Genomic DNA, 21,859 nt, shown 5'->3' on the forward strand with positions numbered 1-21,859 from the left:
CCTGCTCCGACCATGAAATTCCTCATATGAGTCAATGTCTAAGCAAAGGCAAACACAGCCTGCTTCTGCCATCTCAACTGGGAGATTAATGTAATAAAAATGTATGTAATGCGATGTTTGTAATGTAATTAGAAACATTAGTGAACTGTAGTCTGTTTTTGGTACTTTTTGGACAGAAAGAAGGAATTTGACTGTCACTTGAAAAGTATAAAGCAGACGTTTTTAATAGTTAACTATGATCAGAATGTCTGTGATGTAGCAGCTCATCCAGGTCACGATCCATCACAACCACTGGTTATTGTAATGTGTGAAGCACAGAGAGCAAATAAATAGTAAATGGGGCACTTAGCACTCAAGGCAGTTTCTTCTACAAGCCTCATTCACCCAATCACACACACTTTTTTTTTATACCAAAACTCCTTGTCTAACATTTACACACACTCCAGCGGATGCATCAGGTGGCAGCTTGGGGTTCAGTATCTCGCCCAAAGAAACTTTGACCTGCAGACTAGAGGACACAGGGATCGCCACATTCTACCTCCTGAACCACAGCCGACCCAAGCGATAAAGCCCTGCTCAAATGTTTTGGGCAAGACACTTACCCCTCCCAAAGTAAAAGCTAGTGAAGATCAAAAGGTGCTACATAAATGCCAACCATGTGGCTGTAGCTCAGGAGGCAGAGAAGGTCACCCACTATGCTGCAGTCTGCATGCCAAGCAAGCTACAGCAAGATACTGAACCCAGAGTTGCTCTCCGTTCCATTTATTAGAGTTTGACTGTCAGATAGAGAGTACTTAGGCTATACTTAGAACTATATAATAAATTATTAATAAACTCACTGAAAACTTTAAAGACCTCTTAAATGTGGAAAATCAATTAGCAATAAAAAAACCCCCCACGTTTAAGCACTTTTAACTTGATGATATGATAATGGCACTTTGTACCTCCAATGATGGCAGAGTCCCTGTTGACTCCATCGGGAATCACTCTCTCCTCATTAAAGGGGAACACTGCATCTAAACAAGGAATGAGAGAAAGACACAAAAACAAGCTGAAACAACAGTGCACATAGAAATGCCCAGCAGATCAGGAAAGTGCCTTTTATATACGTACGATCTCTATCAACACAGAGCTTAATGGCGTCTCTGATGTTCTTCAGCAGTTAAAAGTCAAAAGGAACGATTGGTTGGAGAACGTTTGCTAATTAATAATGACGTGTCTTTGTCCTGTCTTCCTTCCTTCAACCCTAACCGGTCGTGGCAGATGGCCGCCCGTCCATGAGCCTCGTTCTGCTCGAGATTTCTTCCTGTTAAAGGGAGTTTTTCTTTCCTGCTGTCACCAAAATGCATGCTCATAGGGGGTCAGCTAGATGCATATAAAATTACTACTGATAGATAAATAAATATATTACTACACCGTCTCATGCATTTCATGGTTTTCATTAATCATTCATCGAGCTCAAGCAGTTTACACGCCTGCTGCCACCGTTTAATTGCAGTGATATTCCCTGGATGTACAAGGAGTGGATATGAAAGGAGTTGAGATGAGTGGAGGGTGTGTAATAAAAGAAAGAAGTAAAATGCGAGCAGTTCTGTGCAAACACAACCCCAATATGCATATTTTAACACAGGAAAAACATCACCCTGCTATGAGCCCGTCAGCTATTTGTAATGCAGGCTGTACTGCCCATAGTTCTCCTGGGAAGTCACAAGCATGAGTAAGAATCAGTTTTAGCAAGCAGAATCATGGCCTGAATGCTTTGTTGTGCCAAACACATTTATTTTGCCAAGACGACCACTACAGTGTCTCTGTAGGTGCCTCTTGTTATTCTTTTTGTTTCGTTTTATTATTTTATTTTATTATTCGCATTATTATCAGAGTGGGGATTACGCTGGAGTGGACAGGAGGTGAGGGCCAGGTGGGGGAAAGTCAGTAGAAGTCAGTGGAGGAATAGAAAAAGGAAAGAAAGGGGTTAAGGCCCAATCTAAATCAATAATTTGAACCTACATAGTTTCAGGCAAATTAAACAATAGGCCAGAAAATACAGCTAGAATTTTTCTCTATTCTATTATTTTTTTGCTCATATAGAATAAACATGCTAGTCCACGCTTTGGTTCTCCAAAGCATGAAATCGACACGCATGCCAGCAGGACGAGATACTATATTTAACGTCAAGAAGTCACTAGTAAGCAAGGAAGGTTTGAAGTACATTCCAGGGTCCTTCTATGCAAAAAAACGATTAAGCTAGGTGGCTAATATGTATTTACATGTACAGTGTCCAGTGATTATTGGTGACCACCAGTGCTACCTCTCAGCCTCCTAGTAGATGCATCTATGGTATAAATGTGAAAATCCCAGGTGATTTTCAGATTAACCTCTGACGTTGATCTCAAGGTTGAGGTCAGTAAGATTTGAACTTGTCCAAGAATTGTAGTAGATGCACATATGGTATGGATTTTAAAAAATACTATGACAATTGGTTCTCAAGTTATTGCATTCGTATAATTGGGTATCCACGCCGCCCGCCTGGCAGGGTGACAGCAAAACCCCATCAGCCTTTTTACGGTGGGTCACACTTCAAAAATATAATATTTTAAGCTTTCAATTTTTTTCTTTTAATTTAAGTTTGCTTATAAGCTCCTTACATGGACTCACTCCAACCTGATTGGGTGAGTTCATCATGTTAAAACTGAATTTTAGTGAAAAAGTTACCAGAGCCTCTACTAGAGGTAGTGAGATTATAATAATAATTCAGCTGCTATACATCAAACAACAGCTAAAGAGGGACCACATCTGTGAGCATTCATTTTATGCTAATTATGTATTAAGTGGCATTTTTCATGGTGTACGCCTTCTTATTTATTTCCTTTGTATTTTCGTATGCACCATGGATTTTTATTTATTATTTATGGATTTTTATGTTGTAATTTTATGTATTTCTTATCTGGACTATATTGTTGTGCATTGTCTGGTGGTGTTTTTGTTTTTTTAAAATATTTTTTTCTTATTTATTGTTTTGAAATTTAAATCATGGTTACCTCTGCTAGCTGCATATGCTTGGATGTAATTGGATAAAACTACAATATATTTAAAAGCATAATAGAAAGGTGAGAACACAGAAAAGTAAACTGACAGAAACGGGAAAGGATGTCATCACCAACAAAAAGAAACTAACGCAAAAGAGTCGACTTGGCATCGCACAATCATTACGAAAGTGGAAGGATGGAGGGAGGTCTCAATATGTTATAGATCTGAGCTATCTATAGAGAACCTAAGGCAACATAAATAATAATCCACTTTGTAGACGGATGGCTGCGAGCAGACTTCGAGTGAGGACCTGGAGTCGAGATCGATGGACTGGATCAATTTCAGAGAGCTCAACGCTCCCAAAGGCACAGTTGGCACGGAGCCTGAGGAAAACGGATGCTTCCAGAATGATGACACTAAAAATACTAAAGACTGCCGCTGGATATATCATTAGTCTGTGTGTGTGTGTGTGTGTGTGTGTACGGACATGTAAACACACAAGTCTTAAACTAGCATTTCGAGGATACTTAATGAACTCTTGCTCTGCTGTGAAGAAAAACTTGGGGCTATAAGCTCTCCTTTGCCACCCAGAACTAACACATCTGCATTAACTGTTCAGACTGCACAGCGTTGCTTTTTCTTATCAGTGAGAAAAATGAAAAATCAACCTGTTGAGCATGTTCCACTCACCTGTTTTGTCCAGATGCCAGGGATCTGTTGCAGCAGACATTGGTGGGATAGTGAGAGGTGATGCCCCGCAGTTGGACTCCACCAGTTTACCCTGGTAAGATGCAGGTGACGCAGCTGCAGGCTGCTTTTCTGTTGGCGTTGCCTGAGACTTTACGGCTGTTCTGAGTGCAGACTTGAGTGGGGCAATTCCGTTGAACTCCACCCGCGACAGGCAGCCAATGAAACCTGGGGTGTTGTAACGCTCGATGATGACTGGGTCTATGTGTCCAGTTTCTGCACAGAGACAGGATCGGAGAGAAGCTGTCATCACCAGATGACTTTTAAAGAACCTATCTGTTGAATGTTTACTGAGACAGGTTAGTTATCTGGAACTACAACTTGTAATTAGATACTGAGAGAAGAAACATCAGGATCTCTACAAATGACTACAGAGCTCGAAATAAACAATCGACAGACACAACAAACTCCACGTACAGCTTTGAACAGTCAAGCATTTGTAGGCGTCAGTTTTTGCTGATGTACAGACAAAACAAACTCTGCAAGTTCAATACACCCGGTCAGATTAGGAATTCACACAAGAGAGTGAAGGCGAGGCGGAGGAGGCAGAGGAGGTAGGAAGCAGGGGAGGAACACACACTGACCTCTAATGTCAAATTAGAAGATGAATAATGAATTACAACCCCCGCTGCTCTCACAGGCTTTGTTTCTCTGTCGCGCTCTGCTTTTCTGCAGTCACTCTTTTATTCATGGGTTGATTTAGCAGCACAGCAGTGAGGTGATATTTCATATTCAGCGTTTTTTTTATTTTGGTTTCAACCGAGCACGAATACACGTTGCTCATCCTGCTCTTTGTAAGCGGCACTTATAATCATATAACAAATGTTTATCACACTTTTGTGTGTACATACGGATGTTGAAAGCCCAAACAAGGGTTCACTTCTCTCGATCTTTTTATTGCAATGTAATCCGTGTATAATCATAACCACATATATAAGTTAAAATAATGATAAAAAAGCTAGTTTTCTTCTTGTTGTCCACTGTGCTAACACATGACAGAAATAATTTGTAATAATTGCCATAATTTGGAGGGTAGGAAATTGCCTGAGGTCCACTTACTGCCAAGGCAATTCTGACAAATTCAGATGTTTAAAAGCAGCAATTTGTGCACTCATACAGCCGCCTCTCAGTCCAGCCCCCTCTCGCTCTCTCAGTCCTTTGATTTTCATCCCCTTTTGTTTTTCAAACGAAAAGTACTTCAACACACAGACTCACACATAAATCAGCGCCTGAACTGCAGGTGGCCCGCCGAGCTCGGTCCAGCTGGGCCAATATCTTTGTTCAATCTGTGGATTTTGAGGGCTGTTTGTAGGTTGCACACGGCATATTTTCACGAGTGGAGAAATATCGATTTTTTTTTTAACCCTAATAGTTATTTGGAGGCGACTGAGCAGTTGTTTGTTTTAACGCTCATATGGCCCAAGGTCAAGCATAAAAAAACAACAACAAAAAAACAAAAATTCACTCAAAAAGGTCAGGTTATTCCAATAAAAATCACCAGAACAACATAATAGTACACCCACGCATGAATTATAACCCATGTGGTGGAAAACACCACGCAGGAGATATAGCCCTGCAGTTATTAAAACCCTTTATTGCAACACATAGCCAAGGCAGAGAAAAAGAGCCTTGAGACACAATCTGCAGACGAGTCTAGACAAACTCCCTGTTATCTCCAGTCCTTACGTTAAACCTTAGTGTCCAACCCTTATATCAAATCTGCACACTAAAACTGAATGGCCAGTCTAATGCAGAAGCTAAATTCCTTCGGCATGACAGTACACATTAATGCCCCCATAATATAAGAAACAAATTATAGGTGCAGACACACACTCACACACATATCCTCAAAGAAAATGGAAGAGATGCTTTTTTTTGTCTGCAGGCTGCAGACAAAAAAAAACAAAAAATCCCTCTAACACCTACAGTTCTGTGTAGACATGAAATAAACTTGCCATGCTGGCATAAACCTGGAAAGATAAAACAACAACAAAAACACACAAAAAAGCTGCCATTGACACTTTTTGGGAAGATGAAAAATGTACTACCTCTACTTGTGTGTGTAGACAAAGCCAGGTTTAAATTTTAACATGCATGGCTGCAATGCTTCTGCACAACCATGCCACACCCAGAGGAAAGCACTGGACAATCCCACAGATGAACAAGGGATGGCCAACTACAGTGCTCTGTGTATGTGTGTGTGTATGCACTGGTTTATTTAATGAATCCTGTTATGTTAGATGATGGGGTTCTGAGTATCTGGACATGGCTTATAATGCAATTCTCTCTCTTTATTCCATTTTCATGGGTCCAATACAAGTATGTACTGTACATGTGTGTGCTTGTGCACTATTGATTGTGCTACCAGGAACAGAGCCAAGCACTACGTGAGTTTTCTTAGTATTCAGCTGAGCAGACCTCCTACAGACACTTGCACTGTTTGTATTCTGTGCAGTTTGTCTTTGTAGGTGGAAAACAATAATTATGCAGACACTTGTGTTGAAGGTATTCATTTTTATACATGTACAGACGCACTCAAACTGAACTGCAGCTCTGCATCCCTCGGTCAATCAAGTCTCAGATCCGAGTCTCTCTTCACACCTCGAAAATGCCTCGGATGGTGAAACTGTAGGAATTTGCATATGCGTGGGGGTGTGCAAAATAGGTGGAGAGACAGGTACAGGATGGAAGCAAGGGCCTTGCAGTATTAAAGTAAACACAGCCAGCAGATTACTGATAACACGTAAAATGAATATGAATGAAGCTCTTTCTCTCCTGTGTGCCTGAACATGTGTTGATCACTGCAGAGGTCTGTGTGTGAATACTAATAGGCTCTCCGTTGGGAGGCTCCTCTCCACATAATGCCATAGGCAATGCACTGAGAGTATAGCTGACAAGCTTCCCTTACAAATCCGCATGCTTGTAGTTTAAACGATGGAACATTATTCTTAAACATCACAAATGTTACACCATGCTTTCTATTTAATGTTAACGCGGCGACACCATTATATAAGTGATACTAGTACAGAAAACACTCTAGTGATTTTTACCTTGCAAGAAAACAACCTTTGTGCATCAGTCAGCTTCCTGTATTTGGGTAAACCTTAGACTCAACTATAGTATTATTCTATCAAATAAAATCATGCAGTATCTCAGGTCAGGAAAAACTGAACATTAGGTAACCAGAGATTTCTAATGGGTGGTTTGCTTGGCTCCAGTGCTTAACAACACATTAATACGTGATCATTAACAAGTAATATCACCTTGTCAGAGCCAGTCACCACAACATCGCGGCTTGTAATCGCTTCTTTAGCTTGCCCTGATGGCGTCTTATGGAGCTTCCCAGACTAATCAATAAAACATGGGCACAAACAAACAGCTTTCCACACACTTAACATAATTAGAAAACAGAGGAGCATAATCCATTATGCTTTAGACTGAAATGATTTAATGTGGCATCATACGATACACAGAGCGTGTGTTGCATTGTGTCATGTATCATATAAGCCACCCTTATAAATATACCTAAAGACATGCTCGCTAGTGCACACGCATACACGACTGTAACAAGGTCAGCATGTTGATCAGATGTGACCGGTGATATCGTATGCATAATTCAAAAGGTGAGGGAGCACATAAAGCTGCGAGGAGAGGCCTGCTGTGAAGATAATGGGTAGGTAGGGGATGTGTTTTGAGGTGGAAGAATTGCCTCAAGAGGAGGAAAAAATAGGAGAAGTTGGATGAAAAAACAGAAGGCAGGATGGAGACGACTGCAGAACTAGTAGTGAGGGAGGGTGTGGCTGCCTCTCCAAGAAGAAGTGGTGGTAAGTGGAAAGGTGAGAGACACGAGGGGAAAATAGGGTGTGGGAGAAAAGTCTCTGATCTGAACGTGTGTGTGTGCGCGCGTGTGTGTGTGTGTGTGTGTGTGTGTGTGTGTGTGTGTGTGTGTGTGTGTGGGGGGGGGGTAGGAAAGAAATGGGGTGACAAGAAGGGTGCTCAAAATGGAGGGGTGGAGGAGATCAAACACAGTTGCCATGGAAACAAATGGAAGCTGAAATAAGGGTGACAGAAGGAGAAAATAGGGGAGGTGGGTAATGAAAGTATGGAGCATTTGAGACGCATCAAAAATAACACTGATGTGAATCCACAAACCACACCCTTTGAACCACACAAACACACACATGCTGTCTGGTTGTTGGTCATGGCTGATGCAGGGAGGGTCAGAGAGAGAGAGAGAGAGAGAGAGAGAGAGAGAGAGACATTGAGAAAGATGGAGAGAGAAGTGAAAATTAAATCTTCTTAAATTTAAGAAGAAAAAAACATGTAACCTTGAGCACAGCTGCTTTTTGAGTTTTTGGTCCTTGTGTACTGCAGTATTTGGGAACTGTAGTACTTTTGCAAATGCGATGGTCTCCTGTTCATTGGAGCATTAGAAGAAATAAATAAATAAATAAATAAACTAAATGAGCTGCAGTAAATGGACACGTGTAAAAAGGGCATTTGTGATGTAGAGGATGATGAGAGGGGTTGTAGAGAGAAACAGGTGAAGACCATCTGTGTTTTTGACATGGCAAACGCACCTGTGATGGCAACATCTGCCCATACTGACTACACACACGCAGACATGCACACATACACACACAGTCATATTCATCTGTTCCAAATCTAGCTTTTTGCTTCATCAGGATGTTTGGGATGTACAGACAATGAGCCAAAAACACAGCCATAACAGAAAACACGCATTAGCAAACAGAGCAAGGGAAAAAAAATTAATACCAGGCTCTCTGTGACAGCTAATTTCTCTTCCTGTGTATTTTCCCGCAATCCAATTAATCCAGCGGGTGGATTTCCTTGTAAATTCGAAAGCATCAAAAATTGCTCAAAGCATGAAAAAGAAAGAATCTACCTCGCTATCTCTGCTGCAAATTCAATTTGCGGTTTATATTCAAATGACTCACTCTGAACTGTAGAAGCCTTGGCACACTCATGCACAGGGACTAACACAAACAAATGGTGAAACATGCATGCATCAGAGTGTAGTTACCTATGTGGAGTTTGCGTCTACAGGCAGTATGCTCAGCAAGCCTTCTTCCTCTCCTCTTCCTTTATATGTTCTTTCTGCCTGTTATGTGGATTTTCGTAGCACAGTACCACACTGGCAAGCACTTCTCTCTCTCTTGCCCGCTCTCTCACTTGCCCGCTCTCTCTCTCTCTCTCTCTCTGCACTGCAGTCCCACCCCCACTCTGAGACAGCAGCTGGAGAAAACCTGGATCTGGACTTATACTGGACTGGATTAGGACTTCCCGGTACAAGTACAACTAAGGGTAATAGCCAGAGGACAGTATGATGTCATCCTATCACACACAAACTGCAGGCACCAAAAAAGGCACACTCAGATTATAGAAATGGAGACAGACAGCAGCCTCATCTAACACTAAGTTTCCCCAGCGTCAGGGTGTCTTGTGCATCCAAATGTAAAGAGCAAAACCCAAAAGGCAGTTTCTGAGATGCTTAGAAGAGAGGAAATTGATTGCACTTCATCCCGACATGCTTTAGAAATTGGCCAACAGCATGCATAATCAGCAGTCTTATGTAGAACTGGGTGCTGAGCCATCAACCTTTCCACAAAACTGTCATCAACAGGACAGTACTTCAAATGATTTACTAATGCACTGGTGTTTCAGTATGCTGCAATGTTATGACCATTTTTTTTCTTCCACACAGCCTGAACTGTGTGAGGCAGACTTCTTGTTATTTCTTTAAGTAGACTTAAGACTTAAAGATGGTATTGCACGGTGGATCTGATGGTATTAATAATTCCATCAATGCTGACAAGATCTCACCGACACCACTGAAGCCCCAAATCGTGACAGAGCCTTCAACATTTTTTAAACATTGTTTGTAGACACTGAATATTGTACCTCTCTCCTGACATTTTCTCTCCATACTGATGACGATTTGAGCCAAATCTTTCACATTTGCATTCATTTCATTTCATTTATTTATTTGTTTCACACATGGTTCATAGAGGTGGGAATCACCATACATCCCACGATACGATATTATCACAATACTTAACGCACGATACGATATTATTGCAATTTTTAAAAAAAATATTTTGCAATATTCAGATTCTGTACATAAAGGTAAACTTTATCAATATTCATTTTATCTAATATCAAAGTCTCGCACTCAGTCTTTCTCTCATTTCAGTCAGTTTTATTGTTGACAAACTGAATGGTTTGTATTACAGTCTAGTCCAACTTAACTGAATGCAACCATCTGGTACAATTATAGCTATTCTGAACTAAGCAATTTATGAAAACTATGCAGCCCCTTCAGCAACTGAAGAATTTGAAAGTAAATTAAAACAAAATATAAATTTACATTAAATAAAAAAGTTTTAAACTTAATTAAAATAAAACATGTCTTAAATTAAAATAAGTAAACTGTCATGTTTATTGCTGCCAAAAAAAAGTTAAACACATTTGGACAGTGAAGGAATGTCAGGATTCTTGCTCAGAAAAAGGATCAACATGCTCTGAGCACAAAAACCTTTTTTGTAACACAATATCGATTTCTGCTGTCCCTGTATCGATAGATTATTAGCAAACAAAATATCACGATACTACACAGTATCGATTTTTTCCCCCACCCCTAATGGTTCAACAGTATTTCATTTCCTACATACAAATCCTCCTTCCCATTAATATAGCACTGCAGCCATGGGTGAAAAGGAGCAGGAAGAAGAATAAATTCTTATTAGCACCTGCCCCCTATCTGAATTCCAATTTCTCTTACAAGTGGGCACCAACAACCCAAAAAGCACTCTAATATTTATCAATATGTAACAATGCAAAACAAAACAACAAATCAGTATAATCAACAATATACAACACTACTAGATGGCAAAGAAAAATTCCACTCCATAAGCCCTGTTGCCACTGATCTTCATTCCAGTTCTTGTGTAATTTTCACACCTCTCCATGTTTCTGTTCCTCAAGAATGACAGCCAACCTCCCGTTGAAACCATTTTCTTGTGGGATCAATAAAGTGTCTATTTATTTCTCATGAGTCTTCAGTGATAGATCAACAAGAGGTCTTAATATATCTCTCATGTCCCTTGTCTTTTGTACTCCATTTGTCCAGTATCCTCAAATCGTTTAAGGACACACTGCACACCCTGCCAAAATATGCCAAGTTTTGGGCTGACAGTTATTTGGGAATCACCTTGCTGGTGCAAAAATACTGTTTTATACCCATCAAACTGTTCTACCTTTGTCAATTTTCATAGATTCAGCTAACAATACGCGAACAAATGATGTGTTTTTGCAACAGGCTGTTAGTAAAAAAGTGACTAAAATTAAAAATTTAAATTGATTCCTTGAGTCAGCCAAGAGAGCTATTGAGCAAGACCACTTTAAAAACTTAAAAGAAAGTCTTTAGTTGGAAGAAAAATGTCAGGACATGACGCTGGCTCAAGAGTTCTGCATTGCACCATATTATTTTCTTGTAAATCATTAAACGTAAAGGAAGTTAAAGAAAGTGAACTTTATAGCAGCAGATCCTGTTTTGTGAACATCAACTTAATCTGTATACTGATAAACTTGGAGCACAGATAAACCTGTTTTTATGCAATGGTGCTTACATAGTAACATGAATAATAAACTTTATTTCTATAAAGATTTCCTTAAACTCCATACAACAGACTTTACAGACACAGCAACTGTCTCACATCACATCTTGCTGAAAACAGCTAATAGGAGAGTCCAAGGAGATTTATAGGGAAAGAACAGGTGCATTTTGAAATAAAACTATGTGAAAAAGTAGACCAGTGTCTGCAAATAACAGCTAATAGAAGGTATTTTCAGCTGCTCTCTTATTTCCCAAAGGGCTGCCACAGTGGCTGGATCTGCATGTTTTATTTGGCACAGATTTTATGCCAGATGTCCTTCCTGATGCTACCCTCCCATTTATTTGGGTTTTGGACTACAAGTACAATAGCTTGTAGGCTGGTTCTGCCTCACATCTTTCACATGTAAGGCTAATGGGTTAACAACTACACCCATGGAGCCACTTCAAATAGAGGCTTCTTCAGAATAAAGCCGTCACATAAAGAAATGGCAATCTTTCTTAAATCCAGTGTAAAATAATTGGTATCACCTTAAGGGAGGGACACATTCATTCAGTGCGGACAGTTAACAGAAAAATAGAGGCCAGGGGGATAAAGAATAGAAGAGAGAAATCAGAAGTTCAGACTGGTACTGATGTACATGTCCTTTACAACTAACCCTCAGGGTTACAATCATCTCTCTATGATAGTACTTTCCCACTGTCACAATTTCTAGTGCTCTCTCTTTCTCTCTCTGACTTTGCCTCTGAATCTATTCCCTTAGAAAGACTCACACACGGTCCATGCACACACTCAAACACACACACACAGACACTTGACAGATTTGCAGCACAGAGGACAGAGTCTGGAGTGTGCCCGCTGCTCTGGCTGATGTATGACTCATCTCTCCCATCTATTCCACCGGGACGCATAGATCTAGGCCCATACGCCGTACATCAACCACCCACCTACCACATTCCTACACACACACAGTTGTGTCACTTTAAAGGACATTGCAGTAATTTCTTACAGATTTCGCCTCACTATAACCACCGGTTACCTAACCCTTAACTTAACCTAACCTTCAACCAAGTCTTGATACTAAAATCTAGTTTTTTCTTTTATGAGGACTTACTTCCCCCCTCCATTACCCCAGATATGTGCAACAAAATACATGCACTCTCCATCCTGCTCTAACCATAAATATCCTCCGCTTAGGCGCTGATGTAAGGACACTTTTTTACTCGCACACACATAAATACACAGGATACGGTAACGTTAAGCATAAGGTTTCATCATTTACAGAAGCATGTGTTGAATCATCCCTGCACTACATGATCAATACTACTTTAGCACAATCTCCCTGGGCAGCAAACACTGCAAACCTCAGGACACGAAACTGAGATTTCAGCAGGAGCAGCAAACATGCTAAATGATTTTATAGAGCCTTTTCTTTGGTTATATAAACCTGAGAATAATTCAATTTTTCTATTATCAAAGCTATAGTTGTTTTTCTGTCAGTGGATTCACTGAAGAACTGACCAATTATAGTAATAGTAAATGCTTTTATGGTTTTCAGGATAAAGGTTTCTATCAACAGTTGTCTGGGATCATATAGTCAATGTGAAATACTATCTAAAAGCTTACGTTACGATAATGTGAACAAATTAAGATTAGGCAAGAGCTATTACAAACAGCCTTGTGGACCGTGGAGCCTTATTAGCATTTGCCACAGAATACTGTAATTGACAGGTCCAACTCTGGTTGCCTGCACTTTTCACAGATGAGAATGGGTTCACCCTGAGCACATGAGATGGACATGACAGTGTCTGGAGAGGCTGTGTGTCCTGTAATATTGTTCAGTGTGACCAGTTTGGTGGTGGGTCAGTGATAGCCTGGGGAGGCTAATGTATGGAGGACTGCACAGACGTTTACGGACTACAGGCACCAGTGCAGTGGCTCCTGGGTTCCTCCTGGTGCAAGACAATACATGGTTTCATGTGGGGAGAGTATGCAGGGAGTTTCTTGGAGGATGAAGGAATTGATACTTCCCTGACCTAAATCCAACAGACAACCTCTGGGACTTTATGTTTTTGTCCATCTGACGCCACCACGTTGCACCTCAGACTGTCTCCAAGGACACCATCTGTCATTTCATTAGGTGCATGTCCTGAGGTTGTTAGGCATGCATACATGCGGGCATCTTCTGAGTACTGTTATGATTTGCTGCAATGTAATTTCGGTAACTGCGTCTGCTGCATCATCTTTCTACTTTTCCTCCTTTTGAGGTGTTTATGAATTCAGCCCTCTGTAGGTTGATTTGCATCAAACGATGTGGCATCCTTTCATTCCTAACACATTACGCAGTTCAGTGTAGACATCCAGCAGGTTTTCGCTTCCCATTGAGATCAGATGTGTTTTCAAAGTGTTTTTTTTGAGCAGTGAATAGGTAAATGCGTCATAGATTTAAGGTTCAGTTAATAGTGTTTATCTGATAGTGTTTGTGAATTTGAAGCACAACTCTGGTGCTGTTAATTACCTGAGAAAAAAGCCTATCTTCACTGTACACTGATGATTATGAAGGTGTTCGGCTCCGTGTGATCATGTCTTCTCTTTTATGCTTCTCTAATGTCTACTTATTGTATTTCTTCCTTCATTATCCTAGTTAACTAATCACATCTCACAATCAACAGATTGCGAGGTGACACTGGAGATGTCTCTGTGATCAGTGTGTGAGTGTGCGTTTGAGCACTGCACCAAACACAGGGCGGCTTTCTCCCACAAACAGAGAATCTGATAGCTCAGCTGTCTGACAGCCTCTCTTGTCTCTGCGGTCCAAACACAGAAGTGGAGCAGATCCGATGAGATGTGGAAACACCCGCATTTGTTCCCTGTTCTTCTATTTTCTCTCTCTGTGTGGTTTAGTGTTATGATGTTTGCTACAATGTAGAAAATTAACATTTCGGTTTACTGATGTGTCAGCCTGGTTATAAACAAACATCTCAGGACTTGCTTGTCCTTAAAGCATATGTGCTGGTTTAGTTGGCTGAAGATTGATGATGGGGTTTTATTCCTCTCGGCTCTTGTGGTGTGTGCAGCGGCATCAGTAGTTCTGGCTGGTGAGAGAAGTCACATGTTGCTTCAACCTCAGTGAACTTCTCTGCACTTGCAGTAGAGGACAAAGGGCGGAAGGGGTGGCGACATTAAAATGCATCACGAGTCACTGTAAAATCGAATAAAACCAACTAATATTGTGAAAATCTCAATTGTGGGATTAATGAAGGCTATCTCGTGTAGCAAAGGATGCCACTTTGAAAATCTAAAAAAGATTAAGCCATTTAAAAAAAAGCAAACTGAAATGTATGTCAAATCCATACTGCTGAATGTCTAAATGATCTGGGAAGATTGAAACATGCAGATCCAAAAACCACCCAGTAGGGTTTGCATATTTAAAAATACAGTCATGTGAAAAAAGAATAGTAAGTAGCAGCCACGTGCTGCTAATCAAATGCACTTGGCTAATTCATAATAAGCAAATGCGAGCACCTCTGTAAAGGCAGAAATTTGGGCAGTTTGCTTGTTTGAAACATTCAGTCATGTGTTAAACTAATATCACAACCTTTCAGGCAAATTCAGTACAAGGTCGGACCGTGAATATACAGAAAGCTCAGGTACATCTCAGACTTTACAGGCCTCTGTAAGCATGTTAAATGTTAAAGTTCATGACAATACAATTAGAAAAATACCAAACAGTTATGATTAAAGGATTGCCACAAGATAGCCACTCATGTGTAAAAAGAACATGGCAGCAGGACTCAGATGTGCAAATTTGCACCTGAACAAATAACAAGACTTTGGAACTGTGTCTTTAGGACAGATAAGACCAAAGTGGAGATGTGGATGATCAGGAAGAACACCTCAAACTGTCAAGTACGGTGGTGGAGGGGTGATTATTTTTATTTTTCACAGCACTGGATCTGCCACATTTACAACCAAACAGAAGAAGATGAATCAGGCAAAGCCAAGTCACTATACAGGTCTTTGGCGTTCTCTAGTGGACAAAATCTAAAAGTACATTTACTTCACACAGAAGATGGATGGATGGATGGATGGATGGATAGATAGATAGATAGATAGATAGATAGATAGATAGATAGATAGATAGATAGATAGATAGATAGATAGATATTTATGTATTCATACATATATAAATAACTCAGTTTAGAAAAGTGGTATATATCTGCCCGAGTAACTAATCACTAATCAATCACATTGGAGAGTGTTGGGGAAACTTCTCTGTACTGGTCTTACAAAACACTTTGTACTGTAAGTAGTTAAACAACAGAAAAGCTACCCTAGGAAGAAAGCTTTATAAATTAATCATAACCTTAACTAATTTGTAAAAAAAAAAAAAAAAAAAGAATATCAGCCTATCATAATATCCATGGGAAAGTGCAGAAATGTTTGGTTTTTAATTTTTTGTCTGTTATTCTCAGATTGTATGACTCACAAGTAAAACATAGGTCAGAGGAGCTTGTTAGTTCCATATATGCTCAGCATGACAAAGGACTCTAAATGTATATGAAAAGATACTTTGATTTACACATTAGTGTGATTTCAGAGTGTTATACTTATATATGGGAGACATATATACATATAATAATGACCCGAATGCACAATTGTGAGCAGAAAAGGTTTAGCTAAAGTGACACACTCACCATAAACCTTTCCCAAGAACAGCGTCTTGACCAGGTTAAACTGTGTGTCTGAGGCTTCAGGGAGGTTGTAGCTGACTGCAGGATAATGATCCAGCTGAGACATGACAGAGATATAAAGAGATAGTGAGAAGGAAAGAGGGAGGGAGAGAAACACATTAGCATCCTTGTTTCATAGGGAGTCGAATCTAGACTAAAACTACTGACCACAGCATTTTGAAAAGACCCAGGCTAAGATCTGCATCAGCACATTAAGCAGAGTACACAAGATGATGAACAAAAGATGGTAATTCAATGCTGTCAGCCAATGCAAAGCAACACAGCACAATCAGAAGCTCAATGGTCCCCCCTCGTGGTTTCCAAACGCCAGGAAAGCTTTAAATATGGTAGCTTAGTAACAAGGAAACCACTCACATAGTCATACCTTGATTATCCTTGTCACGGACCCGGTTCCGGGGACTCGGGGTTCGTGAACAGTGTGGACCTTTATTGTTATTAGTGTATTGGATGTATGTTTGCTGCACTGTGTTCTTGTGTTCAATGCTGGTGTGTGTATGTGTGTGAGGCTGGAGGATGAAGGACAGCCACCTGCAGGCCTGATGGGTGTGGCCCTGCCAGCTGCTGGTCACGCCTAGCTTACCACACACCTGCTTCTGATCAGGATCGTCGGGGGAGCTACTTAACAGAGCGATGGAGCTTCCTCCGGCGCAGGATCGTTGAGTTAGACTCCATGTCAGTGTTTGTAGTGCTGGTCAGTGTATGCCTGCTGGAGTTGGTGCCATAACGGCTGTGTCTGTGTTTTTTCCTCAGGAGAGTGGAACACAGGACTGCAAGACACACGGGGTGTGTGAAGGCACAGGGGCAGAGAGCACGGGATACCAGCACTTGGGAGAAGACACGTCACGGGAGTCGAGGGAGCACTTTTGGAGATTCAATGTGTGGTGTACATTTACCTCACTGTAAATAAACCCACTGTTCATTTCATTAAGTCCAGCGTTTGGGTCCTTTCTCCAACATCCCCCACGGTCTGCCCCCCAGACCGTGACAATCCTTCATTTTAAATTCCCATGAATCCTGATCAGGTCAGTGAAAATGAATTAAAAACACTTTGCAAAAATCAGGTAAATAGGATGAACACATATTGCATCTAATACTAACCCGAGGCTGTTCCTGATTTCTTTTTTCTTCTGGCGTTTCTACACACATCATATATAACTACACTCTTCAAACAATGACCATAAAATCTGAGTGTTAGAAATGTCTCTGGACCAAAAAACCCTTCTTACCATTTGCTATAAACTATAACCCTGTTTAAAATATCACCTTAGATGTATATATTCTATAAACACTCCAACATTAAAATCCATCATGGTTTTAAAGATGTCAGACTACCTCAAACATCTTTTCTGGAAAGCTGTGATATTTTCGTTTTAGTCACGTCTGAAAAGTCATCTTGTACAATTATCCAGCAAACAAACAGCTCTTCCCTAGAAATAAACGATGATACAAATGATGCCTAATAATAATATGCAATTTCAAAAGTCTGTGGGGGGTTCAAAGGCATTCCTGAGAACTCAAAAAGGGCGGGTGGAAGACGAGCAGCGTGTTTACAAAGAGGAGCATCAGTGGAGATGTGAGAGCAGAGAGGGTGATAGAAGGAGGGAATGCACGACTTTAATATCCCTGCAACATAATTAACTTGTTATTGCTGTTTCAATGAAGTTTCTAATTAGCTTGAAAGCTGCAGCCGATGCTATTGATGAGAATAATTTCAAACCAACAAATTGGTTTTCGGTGTGTTCTAGAATAAAAAACCCCCAAAAAACAAGATCTTCCTTCTTTCCTTCTCCCTGCCCACAGGAGGACTGTATCTAAGCATAAACCAGTCTGCAGAAAGCAGACTGGAGTAGAGGAGTTTGGTTGGAAACAATGACTTTTGTTCCTGGAAATTTGTTCTGTTGATGTGCTGAATAGCTGTCACGGCCTGTTAGCTGGGAGCTGAGCTAACAGGCCAATGACTGCGGTTGTAATTGACAAAGTTTGGTAAAATGAGGTTTAGGCCTGAGATTTACGTGTGTATGTGTGTGGTAGTGCTTGTTTACAGGTTTAAATCAGCAGAGTCCTGCCATACAGAAATTTCTTTCTACCCACTGCTGCGCAAGACTATTTTCTCCCTCTTTCTCCTCACACGCACACACACACACATGCAGACACACAACATATCCTAATTTGATTCCTTCCAAAAGCCTGGTCTCAGTGGAGCATTGTGTGGGTTTTGTTTTCCTCTGTGACTGGAGGGTGGGATAATGGGACACAATTAAATTGCGCTCAGCTTATTTACTTTTATCTGAGAAAACAAATTGACTGCACAACCACGGAGGGAAGCTTGAGTCTTGAAACCCCCACAAAACGATCCACTGAGGAAGACGGCCTGGGAAGAAACCTCATTTTACCAAACTTTGTCAATTACAACCGCAGTCATTGGGATCTCTTTCCTTTTTTCCTTTCTTTCTTTTTAACACAGTGCCATTTAGAAAACGCAGTTGCTGCCTCTAAAGTCACACATAGCTTACATAAGCAAAGTAACCAGGGGTTAGGCAAAGAGAAAATTAACAAAGGGTGAAATCTATTTCCCTGACTACGTGCTAAAAAAGAATCTAATTTAGCCAATGTGCTGTTTATATGCAAACTCATTTACAGTGCACTGAGAGCCTTTTTACCTTCGTGGCACCTCTGTTTCCTTAATGATGTCTAAGGGATAAAAATACTCCCATTACAGATTTAACACTGAACAAAAAGAAATGCTAATTTTCCTCTTGAATAAATTGTTTAACATCATTATTAAGTGAACTGCTGAATTTTCGTCTGGTCCGGGTCTCAGGTGCAGCAAGCCATTTACACCGCTGAGTCAACCAATGAAGCAACTGGCGGAGAGGAGAAGAGGAAACGGAGATGAGCCGTCTGCTGCCTGAAGGGACTCCTGACTTTCATCTCTAAACCCTCACAGTGTGAGAAAGGCAAAGTGAGAAATGGCGAGATGGGGAACTTATTTTAATCTCGCCTTGGCGCTCCTTTGATAGCGAGCTAACCTAACGAGACCTCACAGGCTGCTCGAAAACCAAACACTCTCCTCTGTTTGCTGCACTCTGTATGCCTGGGTGTACATGTCAGCACGTATTTTGTGTCCGCAAGCGAACGCCTCACCTTAAAGTAATCCTCAGATAATCTCAACGTATCAAAGTGATCTTTGTCATTATATTTTGTGGGTCTACTTTCTTTATCTAACAACAGCATCTGTTTCTTTCAAACCCCTTCTCCCCCTCTCTCTGGCTCTGTTCTGCCTTTTTCTTTTGTCCTACATTTCTCTCTGACTCTCGTTTCTCTTTCTGATTCAAATTACCACACGCTGACTTGTCTTGCCACATTTTCTCTGCTTTGTCTTTAAACTAAACAGTCGCTTGTCTAAATGGCTTTAAGATTTGGAGCCCTGATAAGCAGAGAAGTGAGGCCTCTGCACCCTGAGGTAAACAGTCCACTGCTTCTTATCCCTTTTTTTTTAAATTTGGGGAAATTGAATTTGATCCACTGCCAGCCCCACCAGCACAACTGACTTTTATTGCATCTGACTCATATCTCTGCCTCTCACTCATTTTGTTATCTCGGATGCTCGCAACTAGGCCTTTGATGAGCGTGTGCACAAAAATAATAACAGGCTAGTTCCATTTTCAGTGCTGATGGCAGCTACTGACAAAACTGGCATTTTAGGCTTTAATGCATTATTCAATAAATAAAAAAAAAACAAAACAAAAATTCAAGCCTTGGAATTAGCCAGTAGAGTTTCCAGCATTCAAAAGCAGTTATTAAGCATCTCAGCATTTGCATGCAGTTCAGTACACTTCATATGTTCTGTACACTTCAAACGACTCGCCGTCAAAGAGTGACCGAAGCTGTGCGATCATCTCGTAGAAAAAGGTCATGTTTGCACCACGCATGTGTTCTAAGATGAATATTTATACAGAGGCAGGTGGAACAAACTGATAAAACAACACCGACATAGTATCACACTTTATATATCACTCACAGTTGCCCCATTTTTTCTAAATGATAAAGAAGATACAAATATTTGATGATCACCTTTAAGGGTTTTAGGGTTTCTAAATATTTTGCTGACTTCTTCATGCTTTACTATCCTGACTTTGGTCCTGAGTCATTCTTGGAGGCCCCTCATGGAGCATAACTGCAACGTAAACGACGCAGGGCCATTTGGCAGGTCTGAAAAATGCTTTATAAATGGATGTTATGGTTATGATTACAAAAAAAAATCATCATATAGTCTATAATAAGGTGAAGGACTAATGCTTCAGTGCACCTTTCAGTTGATATTTCAGCCATTAGTTATTATTTTAATCATTAGTTATTATTAATCTCTTGCAATCTTCTACAATGTGTCCACAATGTATCTGAGAGTTCTTCCTGTTAAAAGGGAGTTTTTCCTTTCTACTATTGCCATGTGCTTACTCACACGGGTTCTCTAATTGTTGGGTTATGGTATTTACCTTAAAATATAAAGCACCTTGAGGCGACCGTTGTTGTGATTTGGCACATTTCAATGGATGGATGATACACCATGCTGCCTAAATATAAACGCTGCTTCGGTCCTCTGATGATGGGCATGGAGAGCGTTACTGAACACATCGGTCTAAATAATCCCACAGGTGTTGAAGTGGGTTGAGGTATGGAGACTACGGCCATAATATATGATTCACATCATTTAAATACTCATACAAATCATTGACCCCTGGTGCTGGTGCTGTCATTTTTGAACGAAACTACTCCCAGGTTCAAAATTTTTCATCCAAAGATAAAAGCTGGTCACTCAGAAACAAACTGACTGACTGACTTTTGCCACCTTTCCATGTCTTTCTATTCTTGTTAAATGGACCCAGCCTTTGGAATTAAAATACTGCCACCCATGGAATAAACAGAATAATCACACACTCTCAGTGCAGTGAGCAAAGTGTGCCAGCAGATGGACAGCCAACAGGCCTTGCCTACAAAAGCATAGAAAGGTTACTCTTATTTTCACCTCTTGTGGCAAAAGGTGCCTTTTCTGCATAAATTGGGACATGATGCCAAAGTAAAGACAGTAATTTTTGTATACACATAGTTATACTGTTATACTTGCATCCACAAGTATCTAGGTCTTAGAGTTATAACCCCACTGATGCTGACTGCTTACTGCCTACTAATGCTTAGCGTGGTTCCTTGTTGTTGTTGCAGTCCTCCTGAGGAGAACATGTACTGTTCTTTGTTACTCATTAGTGCAACCTGCAGACAAGGCTGATTTTGAAAAGAAAAGTAGAAAAAAATTGCTCTGCGGTATGTGAGTTATGAGAGAACCTTTGGGAAGTAAGGAAAGCTATACAGTATTGGAATGGACAGATGAGTTAGACTGAATAATGTTGATTTTTGTAGTGCAGTGTGAAGCCTTTGTAGTTAGCTGATCTGACAGGATCTCAATAGTGCAGGCGTGTCTGTTGGTATGCAAGTCTGCGTCTGTTTACGTGCGGCTATCAAGTGCATGTACCTTGAAAAGAGCCCTGAGGCGGTAAGGCAACATGAAAAAGTTTCACTCATCAAAGCTATCTTTGTCAACGTACCTTCTGGCTCTACTTCTCATTCCTTATCTGTAAACTTCATCTATTTTCTCTCCTCATCTCCCCACCCCACAGATCACTCATCGATGCCTTTTTTTTT

General features: G+C 40.5%; 1 protein-coding gene across 2 annotated transcripts in view; it reads right to left on the reverse strand.

Annotated features, from left to right (window-relative positions):
- The window catches only part of cntnap2a (contactin associated protein 2a), a 398,709-nt gene that overhangs the window by 242 nt on the left and 376,608 nt on the right, over window positions 1-21,859 (reverse strand). For both annotated transcript variants that reach the window (XM_085362984.1, XM_085362983.1), the window contains 3 exons: window positions 16,106-16,199; window positions 3,718-3,990; window positions 945-1,016 (listed from right to left, as the gene is read on the reverse strand). In XM_085362984.1, coding sequence (XP_085219110.1) covers window positions 945-1,016; window positions 3,718-3,990; window positions 16,106-16,199 — 439 coding nt within the window. The remainder of the gene's footprint in view (window positions 1-944; window positions 1,017-3,717; window positions 3,991-16,105; window positions 16,200-21,859) is intronic.

Source organism: Diplotaxodon limnothrissa, linkage group LG9 (assembly GCF_057381915.1).
Source record: "Diplotaxodon limnothrissa isolate DT_005_m linkage group LG9, D_limnothrissa_male_GT1.1, whole genome shotgun sequence".
In the NCBI taxonomy this organism is placed as follows: domain Eukaryota; kingdom Metazoa; phylum Chordata; class Actinopteri; order Cichliformes; family Cichlidae; genus Diplotaxodon; species Diplotaxodon limnothrissa.